Raw genomic sequence first — 22,306 nt, forward strand, 5'->3', positions numbered from 1 at the left:
GGAGGCGCTGAGGACCCTTGGATCACTCCTGCATGTATATAATGAACTATTTATTTATACGTTTCGATACGATATGTGTGTCATCACTCAGCAATTTTTTAATATTCATAAGTATCTAAAATAATTTTTAAGAGTTTAAACAGTAAGATTTAAAATATATATAGATTAAAATAAATTAAACAAGTAAAAAATGAATACATACCACACCAGAAAAAAACACTCACAAATAATTAAACTAACAATATTGAAAAATAAAACATACATATAATAAAGTAAAAAAAAATTGTTCTAAAATTGAACCAAAGAGTTAGGTATTGTAATTACAACGTATAGCGAGCCGAGCGCACCCGATAGAAGCCGAGGGTTCACGAAAAGTTGATGCAGGAGTAGGTTCCAAGGATAGTTTAAACAGTGAGGACAACAATTAGAGAAAACTAGTGGTGTATGTAAATAGATTATTATAAATACTGTAACATGTCTAATATTTATAAGAATTGTATAAACTGAATCACATAGTCTAAATTATTTATTTAAGGTATATGAATGAGCTTTAAAACTTTAGCCAGAATTAAAATTGAAATCTGAATTATTTTGAAATTTGAAAAAAAGAAAAAAGAAATTGAAATATTTTTTTTCGAAAAGCAATTGTTTACACAAGCATAAAGTTTTTTGAATAATTGAAATCGGATGCTCATTTTTCTTGAAAACCGCCATTTTTGTACTTTTAGCTCTGTATCTTCGAAATTTGCCAAAAACTAATAACCACTTCCCACAATCATTACTAATTAATTGTTGTTTAGATCATTCAAATCGGATGCTCCGTTCTCTCAAAATCTCGATTTCTATTTTCTACACTCTTTGCTCTTTATCTTCGTAACGGCTGGACCTGCCTTTGCCAAAAACTAATCAGCACATCTCCCTATCAATAGGAATCGAATATTTTTTTAACCATTCAAATCGGTTGACAACATGAATGAAACAAAGCGGACACACACAGCATCCATTTTTTTCTGACTGATTCTGATTTATGCCAAAATGTTCAGAAACCTTCGAAACGTGGAGAAATGCAAAAAATTTCATTTTGGATTTTCGGCCCATTACTCTTACTACCTTACGGGAAGTTAAAAATAATAATATTACGATAGGAATCATGTACCAAAAGAGCATAATTTCGTTTATTAAGGCAATGGGGGTTTATTTATATTAAAAAATTGCTGAATGATGACACACCAGTTCATTATATATTTGTTTTTTTTATTTCGACGATTGGCTGCAAATTAACATTCAAGAATATGTCTCAACGTCGAACAAAAAAAATTTAAGTCATATATATATATATATATATATATATATATATATATATATATATCATAAATATAGATCTTACTTCTGAGTTACTCAAATGTGGATTTGTTAGAAATTGCTTGAATCAACATAGTTGGAATAACTAATATACTCCAAATAACCATTTGTAGTTAATGATAACTAAATAAAAACCGAATATAATATTATATCATCATATGCAAATTGTATAAAAAGTTTAAATTATTTTCATAATATATTAATGATGTTCAAATATTAAAAATTTGAATGATGAAAAAATGGTCTTTAGACCTGGTTCTACTAGTTAGCACTAGATTTGCTAATTTACAACATCAAAACAAAAGCTATACTTGATATCATTTCATATTTGTGCTAAAATTGACTATAGATAAAATATTAAGACCAGTCACAATTCAAAGAGGCAGCAAATTTTTTTTTATAGTACATAATTGAAGCTTATTGCATAGAATTATTCTTTGAACATTTAGAACAATGGTCGAGAATATAATACACTAAAGTGCAATTTATGTTCACTCACATAACTTATATCACGCTCGACTTAGAAATCTCATCACAAAGCAACATCTGCATTATCATCATCCAAATTTTCTGCATCATCATCATCGTCGTCGTCGTCGTCTTCATCAACATCACCATCAGCATCATTTCTTGCTTCTGGGAAACGAAGATTAAGAAGCAAATCACGCATCGAGTCTAATAATGCAGCCAAACTTTGCCTAAGAGCAGCATTGTCGCCACCAGCTGCTTCTTCACCATTGGCTTCATTATCTGCCAAATCTGCCACATATAAATTCACATTCACACAAACTTAAAGTAGTTATAAATAAAATTATAAAATGTATTTTACCTTCATTATTTATAGCAATATCCAATTGTCGATTAGCTAAATTATTGTTGGGCTGATTGGGGTTGAAATTTGGTACATTAAAATTTGGTAAAAGAGATTGGAAGAAATAGGACATTGTACTAACAGTTTCAGCAGAGGGATGAGTCGGTCTTGGCCTTCAATTAAAATAAATATGTTATATAATCATTCAAATAATTCATTTGCGCTTTAAAAAATTTACTACCATCTGGTTACCTAGAATACAGATTTATTGAGTCTAATGGTGGCAACGGATCAAAACTAAGCATTGGTCCTGGATTTGAACCCTCTGCTATATTTGTTGGAACATCTTTAAAATCCGATAACACTACATGGCGTAATATATTTCTTGGTGTAGGAGATGGGTACCTTAAATAAATAAATAAATAAATAAATATATATATATCTAGTGTCAACAAACGAAATTCCTCTCATGTTTTACATGTCAGTTACAAAGTCATAAATTTTATGAAAAGTAATTCTTTACAGTGTTAGAATCTTTCGTTCGTTATACCCCTTCTCTGTTTCTCATTCCACTTTTGTTTCTTACACCCCGCATTCACTCACTCTACCGCACGTGCCGCGTAACTTTGAATTCAGTTGTGTTACAATGCACAGCGATCGAACATCACACAATATAGGAAGGCAACATGTACTTCTTTAATTTTTCTTTTATTAATTATATCAGTTATGATTTTCTTTTGCACAAGTTTAATGTTTAATCAATTTTATAATTTTTTTGTGTTTTTCCTGGTTTGGTATGTATATAATTTTCTCCTTTTTTATATTTTTACATTTAATTTCAGCTATTGTTATTTATGTTTTTAGATTGCTGAATGTTGACACATATTAAGTGTCAAAACATATTTTTTTTCTATTTTAATCTTTTTTTTTTTAATTCGACGCTTGGGCTGCAAAAATACTTCAAATATAAATATATAAATATATATATATATATATATATATATATATAATAAATAATAAATATATGTATATATATCAAACCCCCGCCCTGGATAACCTGATATTATGCAGTAGTGATGTCAATTTTCACTAGAAAATCTAGATCAAAAATAAGTTTCTAATTGAAAATAGCCTATAATAGAATAGCCAAAGATTTTTTTTTTTTTTGAATAGTACTCAAATTTTTTTCCTTATATGAAAGTTTCAATTTAAAAAAAAAAGCATAATTGAAACTGTATGTAAAGACTTTCTGCGAAGAACATTCGTTGACTCGGCTAAAAGTTACATTGCATACATACAGCTAAAATTCACAAAAATCAAACATTACAAATTTTTTCACGATTTAAATTTTTTACCTATGTGCACGTTTTTCAGCACATTCTTCAACTACAGGCAACGCGTTGTCTACAATATTCAACACCTCTTGAACATTGCTTTCCAGCCACGGAAGTAATATTGGATCCTTCCACATGCAATGATTCCTGCTTACAAACAACTTGCATAGTTGATTCAGTGATGGGGATTGACTGAAAGAGGCAAAATAAAATTGAATTTAAAGAAAACTAGTTTCGAATAATGTTGAATTCTTATATTAATTACCTGGTTTGTGACTGAGAGCCAAAAAAATTATGGTTTTCAACCCTAGAATCACTTTAACACCAATTTTATCTAATAAAGGTTTTAGAACACCAGGAAACATCAATAATGCCATCTGAAGCATTTCATTAGCCCTGCTTAAATCACCATCTAAAAATATACAGCTGCTTAAAAGCATTCTTACATGTTTACTATCATATGTTTGAAAATCAACATGATTTTTACCTCTATTTAAATAAAATAAGGCTTGAGCTACTGAGTAAGACATATTAGGCAGTAGGGTAAAATTTTTTTCATAATCCCATTGATCAAACAACTCTACAAGCCATGAATATTCACGAGCTCTAATGGCATAATAATCCATAATAAGAATCATTGCCAGAGGATCTGAATCAGGATCAAGAGCTACAAGCAAAATTAATCTATATAAATTTAGGCTACAAAAACATTTAATATTTCATCAATTTTATTATTATTGCCTAATATGAGCTTAGAAATTTCTAAAGCAGTTCTAGGACATGCTCTCCCTTCTAAGAATTGTGCATGTTTAAACAATGCAATAAATAAGGCACGATTTTCTTGTCTTTTGTAATCAAGTCTGCAAGTTCCTTGGGCTAAATTGAATAATGGATGGAAAGCCATTTCTAATCCATATAATGCCCTTTCTATCAATTCAGAAGCAACAGCTAAATCCTCACTCATTTTACCTGCAATACAACATACAAAAATATTAAAATAATAAATAATAATAGATTAACATGCAGATCATAGAAAATTATTTGTTATGAATATCTTATATCTAAACTTACATAAATCGGACAATTGTAGTAGAGCATCAACATGATATGGCTGCTGGTTGATGATATTGACAATATTTTCAGGATTTAAACTTTCAACTGCTTCTAAGAATTTCTTTTGGGTTTGTTGATAACTTGGTCCATGAGTGAAACAAAATGTATGTATCCCACCAGAGTTTTTAACTAAATCCATTCCTAAGCCAGATTTGCCTAATATGGAAAATTAATAATTGCATCATACTGAAATGAAAAAAATTTTTTTTGTATAAATTGATTTACCCATTGCTGGAGGCCATGAATCTTTTGATGATACTATCCAAGTTGATTTCAATACCGGCCTACTTCCTCGTCCTCGACGTTTACTATAATATTTAATAATAATTCAATAATGGCTTTTATATTTGTATACTTGAATACTATATATATATACATATATATATATATACATATATATATATATATATATATATATATATATATATATACAAAACTCATGTCATTGTGTTAGTGATTATACTCCTCCAAAATAGTGTGACTGATTTTTATGAAATTTTATATACACATTCATCAAGACTGAGAATTGGATAACATCTATTGTTCACACCCCTAAGTGACTTTCTTTTATTTAATTTTAATTAAAAATCACATATAGCCCTAAATTTTCACCATTCTACTACAAACCCTTGTTTCGGAATAACTATTTTAGTAAGCCAATAATTTTTCAACCCGCTTTTTGTCTATGAATGTTTTTCACTGAGTTTTATTTCAGCTTTTGGAAAAGCTTGCATTCAACATGGAAAAACTCTTTTATTAAGGGTTATCCACCAGTAACGCATTCTTTTTGACCCAATATTTTTCATTTTAATTTTTAAGTATTTTTTAATGTATATTTGCAAAATACATACAACCCTAAATTCACACTCCTACTAGTAACCCCTATTTGAAATAGCCATGTTAGTAATTCAATAATTTTTCATACTAGTAGATAACTAATTAATTACAAAAAAAACTCAGTTTTTTTCTATCAAGTCTTCCGAAAGTTTGGCAAAACTGAAATTTTTCTAAAAAAACAAATACTTTTGTGAAGAGTTGTCATCTCTAAAATTTATATTTCGAATTTGAACCTTTTTTTTATTTCATTTATTAATAATGCAGTGCTCAAAACACGGACAACTCTAACTTTTCACATTTTCACAAAGTAATTTTCTAGAAAAGTAATTTTCTAGAAATATTTTCCATGGTGAAAATTTGTTGGGCCAGCTGGTATATATATAATTTTAAGATATATGCTGCGATATATCCAATAATAAAACTTAGATCATAGCTAAGAACTATATTAGGTGCCAAGATCTATAACAAGCTAGTAGAACCCGATGGATGTAAGTGGGAAACTAAGAATACTTTTAAAAATCATTTGATAAATAATCCTCAATAATTTATAAATGAATTTTAGAATAATAATAATTAATAATAATTTTATTTTCAATAAATGTCAGTTCTATAATTTTAAAGTATACCTTTGATCTGCTTGTATGACTCTTGAACCAAACATCCTTTTCATCTCTGTATTTGGATTTAAATGGCGATGTTGCACAATTAACAAAGTTTTAACAGGATTAAATTCAGTTACATGCGTTGAATCAACCGATTCTTTTGATTCCACTGCTCCGAATTCGTTATCAAACTCACCAACAATCTAAAGTCAGAAATATTGATTAGTATATGTTTTATTATTGTGAAGACAACAAAAAAGGAAAAATATTTGTATTGACCTCACAATTATCTTCACTGCTCCTATGGCATAAGTTTTTTCCACTTTTCTTCTTACGCTTCTTCTTCTTCCTTTTAACTTGTTCATTATTTTGGATACGACTTCCTGCAGCAGAAGCGTGCTCGGTTTCATTATCATCTTCCTTCACTTCACTTTCAGAATGAGACTCTTGACTTAACTTAATAGAATTGATAATATAAGTATATTTATTTTAAACATAAAATTTATGTTTTTGATTTGTGATCAATAATTATTTCTCCAAATTTGGATGGCTATTGAGTATTGATATTATAAATTATATAGAATGTATTTTTGAGATTGTTTCAGTATAATTATTAATTGAAGAAATCGATTGAATATTTAATTTGAATTTGTTATTTACTTTTAATATGTATATTATTGTGCAATAGCAGCTGTGCATTTCCACATCTAAACACAAACATAAATGATGAATGACATGAAACGCACCAATTAATTTATTACGAAATAGTTTATTAAGAGTACTTAAACATCGAATTAAATCTAAATCAATGCTTATTATTTACCAGATCATATCGATTGATATTTAATTGTTTTCGTCTAGCACCACCCACTACTGTAAGGAACATCAAGATCAGGATCTGACACAATATCTTCTGGCAAATCTTTATCGCCTTGTAATTTACGCAAAACACGGGAAGACATTGCACACAATTATATTGAACAATCACATTCAAGATCAAAAGATTATTCCTGAAACATATTCAACATTTCTTACTTTATTTTTATTTGGGTGAACACACGAAGCTAATTTCTGCTAATATCACATTTCTTTGTCATACCAACATACGACGCTCAACCGAGAATAAAGAAAGTGTAACAACATTGAAAGACAAAAAACCTATGTGCGTCAAACAAAACTGTCAAACGTCAAAATAGTACACCCATTGTTATATTGTCTCTAACCTCTCACATTTAGACACCTTTTAGACAGTTAAAATAGAAATCCCAATTGTAAGTATATAATTATTTACGAAGGCGGTTCTTTTACATTTACATGGTCATACATTGTCTCTTCACAACTAATATTATTTTAGGAAACCAAACATATAGTTATTCAAAACCTAGTACAGTTTTGTTAGAAATTATTAGGAAATTTTTAATTAGGGCTTTGCAGAGTGTTTTAGTATAATTATTTTATTTACCCAGGTAAATGTTATTCAGGTTGTTTTTGTTTGCTTAGTGTGTTTTAATCCTATTGTAGGGTTCACTGAATTAAGATTAGGACTTCAGCCTGAACATCAAAATAGCTACAAGAGTCTTGTAGCATGTAACATCTGATTATTAGAACTCATATGTATTCATGTATATATGTATATATATTTATATATATTAAAGGCTAGCATATGTATAGTAATGTAATAAACTTAAGTTCAGTCCGATATTGTTGCCTATTTTTATCTTCAAGTGATCTGATTACTTTTTCTAACAATGATTAACATAGGTAATAAGAAACACAATTAAAACCATCTATTTCATCAAATATTTTTATTCAAAATATATACACATACTATTTACAATATAAAGCATGTCACAGGAAACATGTAATAAATAATATAGAATAAATATAAATAATATAGAATAAATATAAATAATATAGAATAAATATAAACATTGAAATTAAACATAAAAAGAAGGATGCTTTATATTTGTTTTAGTGGAGGAGGAAAGGTGTGTAATGTCTTCAAAAGATACCGAAGAAGATTGGGCAGGTGAAGGGTTAGGGATATCATTATGAACTTGGCTCACGTGACGAGTTAATAAATATTTAAATTTTTAAAGTTTTAAGGCAGAAAGCACACGCATTGGGATAAACAGCTCTTGGCTCTTTGTCATGTTTTTGTCTCATGTGGCGATACAAGGAGCTATGAGCTGTGAATGGAATCTGACACTCGGTACAGAAAAAGTCGCTGTCCATGTTGCCACATAAGTAATGTAATAAAGTGAAATATAAAATAAAAGTAATGAAGGTATAATAAACGAAAAATAAACTTACGCAAGCTAAGAAAAAATCTAAAAAAACACGTAACTAAACTAAAAAGAAACTTACGCAATCTAAGTAAAAAATCCTAAAAAACACTTATTGTAACTATGAAATATGAAAAATAAGCATGAATTATAATAAGAAGCTTACTAGAGCAAAAAAAGCAACGCAAGGAAAGCGATCCAGAGCAAAAAAAACGAAAAACCGAACCGAAATATGTGAAAAAAAACTGTTATAAACAAATAAAAAAAAGAATAGAATTAGAAATAGCAACAGAACGAAAGAATTCTAATTACACGAAAAGAAAAAGCAGAAAATATAATAAAACGCTTACTTGAAACGAAACCGACGCGACGCTTTTGGCTTTACCCTAACAAAAATGAGAAAAGAACGCGGGACTAAATATTCCACGAAATGACAGGTTATGCCATAGATAAAAGAAGAATATGGGTTATGCTCTATCCCGGAGCCAACTTCAGAGCGTAGGTGTTTTTGAAACGTCAAAACCTATCTGTCATGTATCAGAATTTAGTGGCTCCTTTTGGGTGAACAGATGACACAAGCGGTATGAAGTAGGACACGTACTATGTATTTTTTTAGTGGTACCAACAAAAGCAGATGAACGCGGTGCAAATATATTTGGTGGCAATTTTAAATTTTTTATTTGTCTATGGATGGCTCTTTTAATTTTTTTACTTTAAATTTTACCACCAATATGACATTCAATAAATTTGAATGGCTGAAACAAATGAGTTTTTTTGTTTATAATTAACATAATAGTATTATTATTCACATCTCTGATATAAGAAATCATGAAAAAAAAAATTATACATACATATACGTATATATCCATTTCATTCTATATTAAATTAATAAAATTTATTTATCCATGCATTCAGTCAGAAGTTCATTATATTTAGTAGCGCTCCATATACCATACTGTATGTAACCATTTTCTTTCATTCTGTTTTTTCTATTGTGTTCAATGTGAAAATTTTCTTATTGTTTTGCGTAATGTTCATTTGGGTCTATTACTGTACTCATTTAACTTTAAGTATGAATTTGCATTTTCCTATTTCTTAGTTATATTATTGAATGAATGATTATTTGTTTCATTCTGTAAGTATTTGGTGGGTGTTAAAATGTGGAAGATTACATGCTATTTTTATAGCTTTATTAACTATTCTTTGTACGTTGCTTAGGTTAGCTTTAGTTGTTTGAATCCATGTTGATATTCCATATATATGGGCATTATATGAGCTTTAAGGATTAGTATCTTATTTTTTTCCTTTCTTTCTTCTTTTTAAAGCTCCACTATCTTTTTTATTTATTTGTTCTGTCCATTTTAGCTTTTCATGTATTATTATGTCCAGGTTAAATTTAGCTGTAACTTGTAAGGATTCTTTTTAAAGCCTCCATTAATACCACTCTCATTATTTTTATTTTATTTATATGCTCTGCCCGTCTTAGGGTTTCATGTATTATTAGGCCCAGATTAAATCTAGTTTTAACTTGTAAGAATCAATATAAAATTAAAGAGAAAAAAACAGTAAAATGAGTATACATGTATATACATTTTAAATAAATATTATTTATGATTAATAAATAATTCACAATTAATAAACAAATCAGTGTATATAAAAATTATTAAATATAACATATTCAAATTGCTTTTTTATAAAAAGCATCTGACGATAAATAATATATGTATATAAGTAGTTTTTAGTATGTAACACGTGAAGAAATATTTAAAAGTAAGCAAATTATTAATAATAAATTTTAATTAATCTTGCGCAATTCATAATGCTGAATTTGTAGCATTAGTAATATTACATAATATTTCATTAATACACATTAATACATATTGCAATTAATTATTATATTGCACTATGCAAACTAATATTTTACAAATAAATCTCAATATATAACATAATATAATAAAATAAAATATTTTTGAGTATGTTCATAATAGAAATTATGATTTGGTGCTATATACAATTATGCCAATTAAAATGGCTAAAACAACAATCGCAATTAAAAGTAATATTAGCTTCTTCTTTCTTAGCTTTGTCTAAAAAAGAAAAATTTATATAGTTTTGTTTGGCATTAAGTTCAATATTTTAGATGTTGTTTTAACTTACCTTATACTGGCTAGCTTGTCTCAACTGTTGCGTACCATTCTCCACAAAAACTTGAGTCCGTTCTACAGACGCCTCTATGCTATCTATTATATCACCTTGTTCATGTACCAAAGCTCCCAAATTTTTGAAAATCTCATTAACATCCCGTATGTCATGTTCCAATTGTCTTATATTTTCTTCTTGAGTTTGTAAAGCTTGCAAATCTATCTCTTCTTGAATTTGGGCCTGCATCTGCTGTTGACTATGGGTTGATTGGAATGGTAAGAGTTGGTCTTTATTAGAAGCTGGGGGTGGCTTAAAGTTATTTAGTTTAGCTGCAGCTCGAACTTCATTGACACAATTTCTTTCACGTTGAACAGCTTCTCTATGTGTAGCCTAACAATGATTAAAAGTTATAAACATAGTATTTTGATTTACAAATAGTTTTTATTAAATTTTGTACCTGTAAAGAATTTAAAGCATTTGTAAACTCATCAGCCAAGCGATCTCTTTGAATTTTTAAGTGTCTCTGTTCAGGCCCAAAATTCGCTTTCTTTAATGTTGTAAATAATGTATTCGTGTCTTTGACCAATTGCTGAGTATAGCTTTGTATTTGATGCCTGAAAAATGAATAACATGAAAAACTAATTCGTAATTTTGATTGAGATTAACTTAAAGTATTACAATTGTTGTTGCAGATCTTGAGAGTCCTGTGATGTACCCAACTGGTTGACCATTCTTTTCATAGAAAGCACTGACAATAAAATGTTTAATATGTAAGAAAATGTTATCATAGTTTTAAGTCAATGTAAGCTTACCATTTTGAGATATTTTTTGAATATTTGATCCTATTGTATTCGATAATTTATCGTAGTCTGGTTCTTTAACAGAACCATTGTGAAACGACGAATATCCGTCCATTGCGAAATAGTATTACAGATTACTGAAAATTTTATATTATCCTTATTCTACTTCAAACCATGTCTAAAAAACTTATTGTTTAAAGCAACATTAATGTATCAAAGCTAGTAATTAAAAATTAATTAAAAATGGTAAAACTTATTGGCAGATGACATACAGTTGACAGCTCAACCCACTTGTCATTCTTCAGAATAACCAACATTAATATAAAACAAACATTGCCATGTGCGACTTGAAGTGAGTGACATCAGGCAACCCATTAATGTCGAAAGACAATGATATCGAAATGTCACAAGCGATGTGCAAAATCATAATTTAGTTAACAAAAATGTCATATTTTTCTTAATGACCCTTAATTAATTAATTACATTTTACAATACCGATGCCAAAGTAGTTGACACACTAAATGCTGTGAATTAAAACCAAGTAACCTTAATCTGAATGTTAAAAGTGCATTTCTCGAGTGTTCTGATAACAACATTATTGTTCCTTATTAGTGTTAATGGATCTTTTATGTAATAAGGATAGTAGTAAAGATTACACATGTAAGTATTTTTAATTTTTGTTTAAATTAAAAATAAAATGATCATACGAGCCACGTAAGGAGTGACGTAATTTTATAACGTCAATAACTCATTATTAATATCATCAGATGAATGATGAATGATGTGGTAGTGTTAAAATACCTGAAACGTAAAAGCGTTGGGAATGACGCGTTTGTTTTCTTTGTTAAACATATAATATTCATTTTTTTTAAATTAATTTACTGAAAATCTTATTAATTTGTTTTGTTTTTGAATTTAAATGTATTTATTCAAACATGTACAAGTTACAAATCATATTTGCATTAATTTTATATCCTGCATGTTAATATTACGAAGGACTCGTATGTAAATGTATGTACTTTAGTATGTTTTATTTCATATGACGAAATAAAAATATGTCATTAAATTAATTCAAATTTTTGGCGCAAAAATCTTACCGTTACTAATTTAGTTTCGGGTAAGTAACCGGTTACCGGTTAATTGAAAATGTTTATTTGTAACTTCCTATGGGGTAAGTTATAGTAATCGTTCAAAAATCAAAAATGAAAATTTTTGCATGTCTTCACGTTTCAAATTTTTCTGAACATTTTGGCAAACCTTAGAAAAAATCGTTCTATGTGTGTGTGTATGTATGTGTAAGTATGTATGTATGTATGGATACAATTTTCTATCGACGTTTTCGGGAGCACCGCATTGTAATGATTTTAAATATAATATAATACAATATATAGTATTAAACAGAAATTTATACAATACATGTAAATTGCGTAACAAATTTTTTTGAATAATTTCACTCATACAATTTATTAGGTTTCATGTGCCATGATTCAAATCGAAATCAAAAATGAATTTTTTTTAGCATATCTTCACGTTTCAAAGATTTCTAAACATTTTGGCATACCTTAGAAAAAATGGTTGTGTATGTGCATGTATTTGTATAAACAATTTTTCGTCGACGTTTTCGGGAGCACGGATCTACCGATTTGAATGATTCAAACAGCATTCGATTTCTATTGATAAGGAGACGTGCTGATCTATTTTTGGCGAAAGTTGGTCCAGCCGTTTAGGAGATACGGAGCAAAGAGTGCAGAAAATGGCAATTAAGTTTATGAGAGAACGGTGCATCCGATTTGAACGATTCAAATAACATTCCATTTGTATTGATGTAATGAAGAATTGATTAAGTTTTTGCAAAGGCAGGTCCAGCGGTTTTGGAGTTTCAGAAAAAAGTTTAAAAAAAATGCCAGTCGAAAATCAAATATTTTGTAATTTGGATTAACAGATATGAATCAAAAACTTTGAAGAAATTTCAAAAAATAGAAAAATAATAAAATTTCAAAGTTTTCAAAAAATTCTACGTTTTCGGAAAATATCTCAGTATATTCAAAAAAGGTATTTTTTTTCAATAATCAAATATTTCACGTTGGGGTCACCAATGTGGAAATGTGTTAATTTGTAATTAATAATTTCCAACTTTATAAAAATGTATTACAAAATATTTGTTTACAAAAATATGTATTATGATATGTGATTCTACTTTTTTCGTGTGATTCTACAGTTTTCAAAAATGTTGAAAAAAATCGGATGCTTAGTTCTCTCAAAAACTGCCAAATAGCTCTGTATCTCCGAAATGGTTGGACCTGCATTTGCAAAATACTAATCACCAAATCTCCCCATCATTACGAATTGAATGTTTTTTGGATCATTCAAATCGGATGCTACGTTCTCTCAAAATTCGATTTCCAATTTCTGCACTTTTTGATCCGCATCTCCGAAAATGGCTAGACTTGCCTTTGCTAAAAACTAATCAGCACATCTCCCTATCAATAGGAATCGAATGTTTTTTGAACCAATTGAATCGGTTGATCCGTGCGCACGAAAACGTGAACTAAAATTGTATCCATACATACACACACACACGCGCAACACAACACACACATCTAGTTTTTCAGAGGAATGCCAAAATGTTCAGAAATCTTCAAAACGTGAAGAAATGCAAAAAATTTAAATTTCGATACCATTTGGTGGTCGAAAACCAAAACCATTTTGTAATTTAGATTAACCGATATGAATGGGTATCACAAACTTCGAAGAAATTTCAAAATTTAAGAAAAAAATAAAAAAACAATATTTTTTTTAAGTTTTCGAAAATATCAGTATTTTTAAAAAAGACATTTTTTCAATATTCAAATGTTTTCAAAAATGTTTAAAAAATTCATATTTACAAAAAACTTTTCTGTTTCTGAGACCCATACATAGTAATTCCAATTTCAACGTTTCAGAATGATTTGGAAAAATCATAAACTTTTCATTCGATAATTTAAAAGTTGCATTTATTTTCTATTTATCTATTTTTATTAAAATTATCTTTTGTAATATTCATATTAGGCCATTTCCGATAACGGTGTAGCCATAATTAAATTAATTTTCATTTCCAATGTGTAAAACTATATAATTTGTTTAGCACATTTTAAATATGATAATTTTTGCAATTAGCAAACACTTGACATTCGCAATTAGAACTGGAATTCTTATTGTTTGTTTGTTTTAGTAAGTGGTCGAGCGAAATACTTGAAAAATGTAGGTATTGATAATAGTTGATTTATGGAATGTTTTCTTTCAATACAAAATATTTGTTGCAGAATTTAAATAACATTTGCTCAAAGATTAATTTAATTAGTGATATTAATAATAGGTGTGTTTGAAAATTACCCAGTTTTGGTTTATATGTGGAATATCTATAAGTGGAATAGTTTGGTAGGAAAGAGTATTTAATAAAATTTGGTTATTGTATCTTAAGTGATAGTTTGTTTGTGTTTTCACTAAATATTAATAATAATTTCTGATTTAAAATACCGATACGTTTAAATTTTTTTTTCGTTGGTCGTATCCCCTCGTATTATTTCGTGAATGGTTCAACGTTTCCGAGAGGTCATGAGTGTATGTATGCTGGACAACATCAGGAATCTTAAAAAATTTTATTAAGATTATTCTTGGATTTGTCTAAAATGAGTCGAAATATATAATATTTGAATATTTAATTTTTAAAGTAAAACTTCTTTAGGCGCGACTAGGGAGTAAAGCTGTGAAAATGCAACGGAAGTTGCGTTACGCCCGAACTGTTCGTCATTCGCTCTCGATGAAATCATTGCTATACGGGTCGATTGTGATTAGTCGTCGTGTCAAGTGAATAGAGATCTGTTCATATCACTGATTTATCATATTTGAACTGCCAATGAGTATTTGGCCTTGTAGAAGACCTGTGCACGTTTTGTTCCACATGACGCATTATGATAATACGACGGCTTAGCGACAAAATCTTATCAGATTATTTTACTATAAATTCAAAAATAGCATTTTGAATCATCAATCACTTTCTTCTATATTTGCCTGATGTGGGTCCTGGTATTTCTATTTATTGACTAAATAATATTTGGCTAAAAAAGGAAAAGGTTCTGCGAAGATAAATAATATTCATAAGCTTTTTTCCCTGTAATTTCATTATCCTATTAGACTATGAGCTGATCTCCTTTGGGATGGTTTTTCTAATGAGAATCACTTTCTTTTTTATTCGTCAGATATGGCTTCCATGACTTTTATCTATTCACTTAATTAAATTTGGTTAAAGAAGGAAAACGTTCTATGAGCCCAAAAATAACCAAAAGCTTTTCTTAGTGTGATTTTATCATCCAATGAGAATGTGAGCAGTGAGAACTCCGTGGATTTATGAATTATTCTCCAATAAGAATCACTTTCTCCATTTGTTTGGCTCTTTGACTTCTATATATTTGGTTAATGGAGGAAAACGTTCAACGAGCATAAAAATAACCAAATGCTTTTTTCGGTGTGATTTCATCATCCTGTGAGATTAGGTGCTGATATCCATGGTTTTGGATGGTTTCTCCAATGAGAATCACTTTCTTTTTTATTTGTTCGGCTCCTATAACTTTTAACTATTTTTGGTTAAAATTCTAACTATATTTGGTTAAAAAAGTTCTACGAGCGTAAAAAATAAATAAAAGCTTTTTTCCGTGTAATTTCACCATCCTGAGACTAAGGGCTGGTATGACGATTTTACTGAATGTCGGTCGTTCTTTTCTACAATAAGCAGACAAAGATTTAACCATACATACACTCCGTTTCACCTGAGTAGAATTGGGATCAATACCGATCCCAATCGCTATTGTTTGGGTGGAGCGACTAAGGCGGATGCTGAGCACGCCATTATGGAGTACAAAAAATCGGAAATGAATTGACAAGAACTATGGAATGAGATTGTTAGGAAAAAATTTCCCTCCCAACTAATTTTATAACATTATTAACAAAGCAAAGGATATATGGTGGTGTATAATATATAATTATATACAATCAAATAAAATAAAATTGTAAAGTTAACTTATTTATAAACTGTATATGACTAATGTACGTGTATACAAAGTCAAAAAATAGAACAATAACAAAAAGAGCTAATCTCCGTGGCTTTTGAAGGTTTTCCAATGAGAATCACATTCTTCTTCATTTTTATGATATGGTTTCAAGACTTCTATCTATTTACTAAATTATATTTGGTTTTAAAAAAAAGTTTTACGAGCGTAAAAATAACCAAAAGCTAGTTTTTGGTGTCATTTTATTATCCTATGAGACTAAGAGCTGATCTCCGTGGCTTTTGGAAGGTTTCTCTAATGAGAATCACATTCTTCTTTATTTGTCTGATTGTCTCATAATGATTTCTCAGAAGAGAATCTGACTTCTATCTTTTGGGAAGGTTTCTCCGATTGGAACCTCTCATCAACCAATTAGATGGCCATTTGTTCCATAGTTTTTTAGTCGGTACTCCTTGACTTATTTTTTTGTGCGTACTGATTTGGATGATCTGATAGCTTCCCGTGATATCTATTACAAGGTGGTGTAACGAGTTCATTACTTCTTTTATCATATAGATCCTTGTGCAGTTTCACATTGGCAACATACCACAATTAACGTTTTAGATTGCTATCTTTGTGTTATTTTCATGTTTGGCTGGCGTACGTTAATAGTTCTTCTTAAATATTGTTACCGTATGGTTTTTTATATTAGGACCGTATTCAAAGTCACGACCTTCTAGCATTTGTACCAAGATTTTGAAGGATATTCCGGCCTATGACCTTAAACATAGCTTTGAAATTATGATTTTCTGCAACATTCTAGTCTATGGCCTTAAAAATTGTTGCAAAATATTTTTGGTTGTTAGAACTTGCTAGGATTTGTACCAATAGTTGTAACAGCAGAACTTGCTAGGATTTGTACCAATATTTTTAAGGATATCTCGGTTTACCTACTTAAACATGTTTTCGAAATATTTTTGATTGTTAGGGCTGATGCTCAACGCCAGAATCTTTTATGATTTGTACCAACATTTTCAAGGGTATCTGATCTGACCTTAAAAATCGTTTCGAAGGATTGCATCAACATTTTGAATGATATTCCGGTCTATGATGTTGAACATTGTTTCAAAATGCTTTTAGATCCCTGCTCCAACGCGCGATCTTTTAGGAGTATTATAGAGTTTTGATCGCAAAATTAGGAAAAAATGAACTAGTTTTTTGTAGAGAAAACTTCCTGCTGTTGTTAATATAGCTCGGAATCTTTTATTAGTAGAGGCATTATGCAAATCATTCGGCGATTTGATATTTAATAATTTTTAATTAATTTATATATGACTTAGATAACTTTTTTAAAAATTATTATATAGTTGATGTAATATCACGACATTGTGTCTCGTGTTTCCCAACGAGAAGTCTGTCCAATTCAATTTTCAAAGGTATAAATTTGTTTAGGGCAAATTAATTGTAGAACCGTTAAAGGTTGGGAAACACTGGTTTGTTATTTTCGAATGTAGTATTTACTTTTTCTTTTTCTATTTCACAATATCTTATCTCCCATTTTTTTTTTCATAGATGCACAATGAAGCTACAACGTGTAGTCTCGACTTTAGCCCGTACCAAAAACTGCACAAACAAATATTACCACAGCCATCGGATAGACCTCTATCGTGGTGCCAATTTACCAGTTTTATGTGTAGGCCATAATAACACATTTCATGATGCGACACCGACAGTCGTCCTGGTGAGAAATTTTAATGCTCCCAGTGTCAGACTTTGCGAGAAAGAAGGAGTCACAAAACCATCGTCGAAAGTTGAAGTCACCGTCCAGAAGTTAAAGGATGATCAGAAACTGAAGAGTCAGCAGGAGAGTGCGGAGAATGTTTCCACGGTTACGGCTCTCAAACCTGCAGGTCATTTTAGATTTAGCTTTATAATTATATAGTATTTTTATTGTTCAATCAGTTAATAATTCCGACCAAAATTCAACCAGATAGTGCCGAGATAACAGTTGTGAAGAAAACGCTGAAACAGAAAATAATACATGAACTTCTACATTACTACCATGGTTTTCGACTTCTTTTCATCGATTTAAATGTATCCAGAAAATTAATATGGCGAGTTCTGAATGGAAACCAGTTGACCAGGAGGGAACATAGATTGCTAGTGAGAACCACTGCTGATCTTTTCAGACTTCTGCCATTTTCTGTGTTCATTATTGTGCCTTTTATGGAATTACTGCTGCCAGTTGCCATTAAACTATTCCCAGGAATGTTGCCATCGACCTTCCAAACTGCCACAGAGAGAGAGGATAAATTGAAACAAAGTTTGAAGGTAATACACCAGTAACTACATGTTATGTGTCTGTATTTATAGTGTTGATTTTCTAGGTAAAACTAGAGATGGCTAAATTTCTGACGGAAACATTAGACGACATGACTCTACAACACAAAGATCACAGATCAGAATTGGCTAAAGAGTTTTCAATTTGGTTTACGAAAATGAGACAGTCTGGCGCTCAAGCCAGTAACGAAGAAATCATGAAATTTTCAAAATTGTTTGAAGATGAAATCACTCTTGACTCGCTGGCGAGGCCGCAACTTGTTGCTTTGTGCAGGGTACTAGAAATCAGTACTTTAGGTAATTACATTATGTTCTCTATTATTAATTTAAATACACAAATATTTGAATGCTATCTTTTATTGCAGGAACAACAAATTTCTTAAGGTTTCAACTGCGAATGAAACTGCGTTCATTAGCTGCTGATGATAAAATGATTCAAAAAGAAGGCATAGTTTCTATGACTTATTCGGAGGTGCAACAGGCCTGCAGAGCTCGTGGAATGCGAGCTTATGGTATGCCAGAACATAGGTTGAGGAGGCAATTGGAAGACTGGATTAATTTAAGCTTGAATGAAAAGGTAATATACAAAAACAATCTATAATACAAACAATTTTTATTATTCATTTTATTTAATAGGTTCCACCATCATTATTGCTTTTGTCAAGGGCGCTGATGTTGCCCGAGAATGTTCCAGTGTCTGATAAACTTAAAGCAACAATAAATGCTCTTCCTGAAACTATTGTAACTCAGACAAAGGCTGCTATTGGAGAAAGAGAAGGAAAGATTGACAATAAGACCAAAATTGAGGTAAGTAGATAAAACAGATAATAATATGGTTCTTTGCCTCAAGGTAGGTCCATGGTGTGAGAGCACCATAAATTAAAGATTCCTTTTCTTTTATACACTTGTATGCATTTTCTTTTCTAAAGCTTCTATTCTTCCCAGTTCTGTGCTTTGTCTTTTAATTTTCTGTATGTTCTTCTCTTGCATAAGTCATCAATCATTTGAATTCTTTTTCTTCTTCCTAATCGTTTCAGACCTTCTATTTTAGTTCCGACAATGTCGTGCAGTGGGCACTGTTTTTGCAATATTGGCCAATTCAATTTTCTTTTCTTTCCACGATTGTGCATACTTCTTTCTTATGCCACTTTTCTCAGCACTGTTTTATTTGTTATCTTATCTGTCCACTTTTATTTTCTCCATTTCAAAACTCTTCAGATAGTTTTTGCTGGTCTGTCTTAACAGATATTAAGATTTATTTTTTATATTGATAAACGTAATTATTCTTATATTTTTCAGGTCATCAAAGAGGAAGAACGCAAAATTCGCGAAGAACGCCAAGAAGCACGTGAGGAAGAGGAACAACGCAAGCAAGCCGAACTTGCTCTTAATGCCAGTTCTGCAGCAGCTGAGGCCTCTTCTGCTCAGGAACTTTTGATAGATACAGCTCCTGTAATAGATGCAGAAAAGACACCAAAGGTGGCAACATCACCTGTAGAATCACCATTGGCACCACCAGAAGTTCTGATTATGGGCGCTCCTAAAACACCTGTTGCAACTGAAGTGGATAAGAATGCTGATGATGAGGTGGAATTCACCAAGAAAGATCTTGAGGTGATAATTTTAATGTTTACTAGGGAATCCGAAGGTCTTGAAACATGAAAATTCAAATACAAATACATTATATTTTAAATTTTATAATTTTTTTTATTTCCTTTTTATGTCATAGGTTGTTGAAGATGCATTGGATACACTATCGAAAGACAAAAATAATTTGGTGATTGAAAAGGAAGTTATTAAAGACATTAAGGAAGAAATTGCTGATTACCAAGAAGATGTAGAAGAATTGAAAGAAGCCATAGTTGCTGCTGAGAAACCAAAGGATGAGATAAAAGAAACTAAAGGAGCTCAACGGTAAAATCATATTCATTATAGACTAACTAACAACTTTCTAGTTTTTTAATCTTGGTATTGCCTAATTTTAGAATTTTACAGATAGTTTCATATTCATTATACATTAACTAACAACTTTTCAGTTTTTTAATCTTGGTGTTGCCTAATTTTAGATTGGACTTATTGAAAAAAAAAATCACATGAGTATTGATTTCAATTTGTTATATTATTATAATTTTACAGATTGTTGAAGAAGGTAACAAAATGATAACGAAAATGGATACTGTTGTACAAGAAATTGAAAGTAAAGAATCTGAGAAGAAAGCCAAAACATTGCCACTTGAAGCTCCTAGGAGCGCTACTGAAACTCAAGGTAATATATAATAAAAAAATAACAATAATAATAGATGAATAAATTAACAATAGATTTCTTAATAAATTTGATTCAATTACTTTTGATTTAAATTTTATTTAACATTTTAATTTCAATTATTCTAGAATTAGATGTAAGGAAAGAAAGAGGAGAGATTTAATTGACGAATTAATGGACGCTATTAAGAAAGTTAAAAATGTGCCAGACGAAAATCGCTTGAAATTAATTGAGAACATTTTGGGCAGGATCGATACTGACAAAGATAGGCATATCAAAGTTGAAGATGTATTGAAGGTAAATAGTAATTAATTATATTGATACAGATATCTTTGAATGATTATTTGGGAAATTAGGAGAAAAAAGGACAAAATGTTATGGAGCTTTGTTTGTTTAATGATATTTATTTATTTAATGGTATTATAATAAGTCTCAATCGTTTTTACTCAGTTTAGATTCATTGACTACCGGTAACATGTATTTTAATTAAGTAGGAACTTTAATGACATACTTATTAAGGAGAAATGCAACTAAATACAAAAACTATTTTGTCCATATTTTTAAAAGGCAGTTTACAAATAAATTGTTTGGTCTTTTTTGAGATATCAGCACATAATGCATGAGTAAGGGCTTAAATCATAATCAGCATATCAATCTTCGCCGAACTCATAACGGGAAAAGAATTTTTGCAAAAAAATTAAATCTTATTTTTACCTGGATTCTTTGGTCTATTTTAAAAGTAGTTGGAGTAGAAGTTAAAAGCTACTTACTTTTTACAGGTTTACAATTTTTTTTCTTGGCCTCGAATTAACCAGTAAGTTTTGTGAAATAGTATTATGTCCGAAAGTGAACAAAAATAAACAATTAATCAAAATTCCATCAAACACTGATTATTGCAATAAAATTGATCGAAATTAGTAGTACATGCATAAGTTCATTGATTTTAATTGAAATAATCACGAATATCAATATAGGTCCCCAAACAACACGAGAAAAACTCTCCCAAAATAAACTTCAAAAAGCGAAACACATTTGAACTGATTACTGCACAAGACTGTGACAATGACGCCCAACATCTGACAGAGTTGTGATGATTTTCGTCACGTTAAACAGTCCGCGACTAAACGTTACTCAAATTTTGTCTATATATACCATTTTGCCCATATCTTTCTTTATATATTTTATACCAAATTTCTAATTTATTTAGGTTATTGACATTGTGGAAAAAGAAGATGGTATCATGAGTACAAAACAATTAGATGAGTTGGTTCAGCTTTTGAAAAAGGAGGAAGTTATTGAATTGGAAGAAAAGAAAGAAAAGCAAGAGTCTCAACAGAAAAGTTTTGTACCACCAAGTGAAACTTTGCATCTTGAATCATCACAGCAGAAGAGT

The 22,306-nt window shown here is 30.0% G+C and overlaps 2 protein-coding genes and 1 pseudogene across 2 annotated transcripts in view; 1 reads left to right on the forward strand and 2 right to left on the reverse strand.

The window, feature by feature from the left end:
• Positions 1-1,788: 1,788 nt before the first annotated feature.
• On the reverse strand, positions 1,789-7,104 carry LOC113377898 (annotated as a pseudogene).
• Positions 7,105-10,335: 3,231 nt separating this feature from the next.
• Positions 10,336-11,503, reverse strand: LOC113374620 (syntaxin-7-like). Its single transcript, XM_026614598.1, has 5 exons — positions 11,299-11,503; positions 11,165-11,234; positions 10,944-11,100; positions 10,502-10,876; positions 10,336-10,431 (listed from the first exon to the last, which is right to left on the reverse strand). Exons 1-5 carry the CDS (start codon positions 11,399-11,401, stop codon positions 10,336-10,338), a joined length of 801 nt encoding a protein of 266 aa, XP_026470383.1. The 5' UTR covers positions 11,402-11,503.
• Positions 11,504-11,677: 174 nt separating this feature from the next.
• Positions 11,678-22,306, forward strand: part of LOC113374621 (mitochondrial proton/calcium exchanger protein-like) — a 17,588-nt gene continuing 6,959 nt past the window's right edge. The window contains exons 1-11 of the mRNA XM_026614599.1: positions 11,678-11,946; positions 17,883-18,220; positions 18,301-18,641; positions 18,698-18,947; positions 19,016-19,227; positions 19,287-19,457; positions 19,950-20,264; positions 20,380-20,564; positions 20,786-20,916; positions 21,071-21,210; positions 22,121-22,304. Of these exons, the coding sequence (XP_026470384.1) occupies positions 17,890-18,220; positions 18,301-18,641; positions 18,698-18,947; positions 19,016-19,227; positions 19,287-19,457; positions 19,950-20,264; positions 20,380-20,564; positions 20,786-20,916; positions 21,071-21,210; positions 22,121-22,304 (2,260 nt within the window). The 5' untranslated portion in view covers positions 11,678-11,946; positions 17,883-17,889. The remainder of the gene's footprint in view (positions 11,947-17,882; positions 18,221-18,300; positions 18,642-18,697; positions 18,948-19,015; positions 19,228-19,286; positions 19,458-19,949; positions 20,265-20,379; positions 20,565-20,785; positions 20,917-21,070; positions 21,211-22,120; positions 22,305-22,306) is intronic.

Source organism: Ctenocephalides felis, unplaced genomic scaffold (genome assembly GCF_003426905.1).
Source record: "Ctenocephalides felis isolate EL2017-DRISC unplaced genomic scaffold, ASM342690v1 CF-g0.4_SCAFFOLD_01886, whole genome shotgun sequence".
Lineage (NCBI taxonomy): Eukaryota > Metazoa > Arthropoda > Insecta > Siphonaptera > Pulicidae > Ctenocephalides > Ctenocephalides felis.

Coding starts and splice junctions, on each gene's coding strand:
- LOC113374620 (XM_026614598.1), bottom strand. CDS start 11,401: ATGGACGGATATTCGTCGTTTCACAATGGTTCTGTTAAAGAACCAGAC. Junction 11,235..11,298: donor TCAAAAAATATCTCAAAATG/GTAAGCTTACAT, acceptor TTTTATTGTCAG/TGCTTTCTATGAAAAGAATG. Junction 10,877..10,943: donor ATGCTTTAAATTCTTTACAG/GTACAAAATTTA, acceptor AATCATTGTTAG/GCTACACATAGAGAAGCTGT.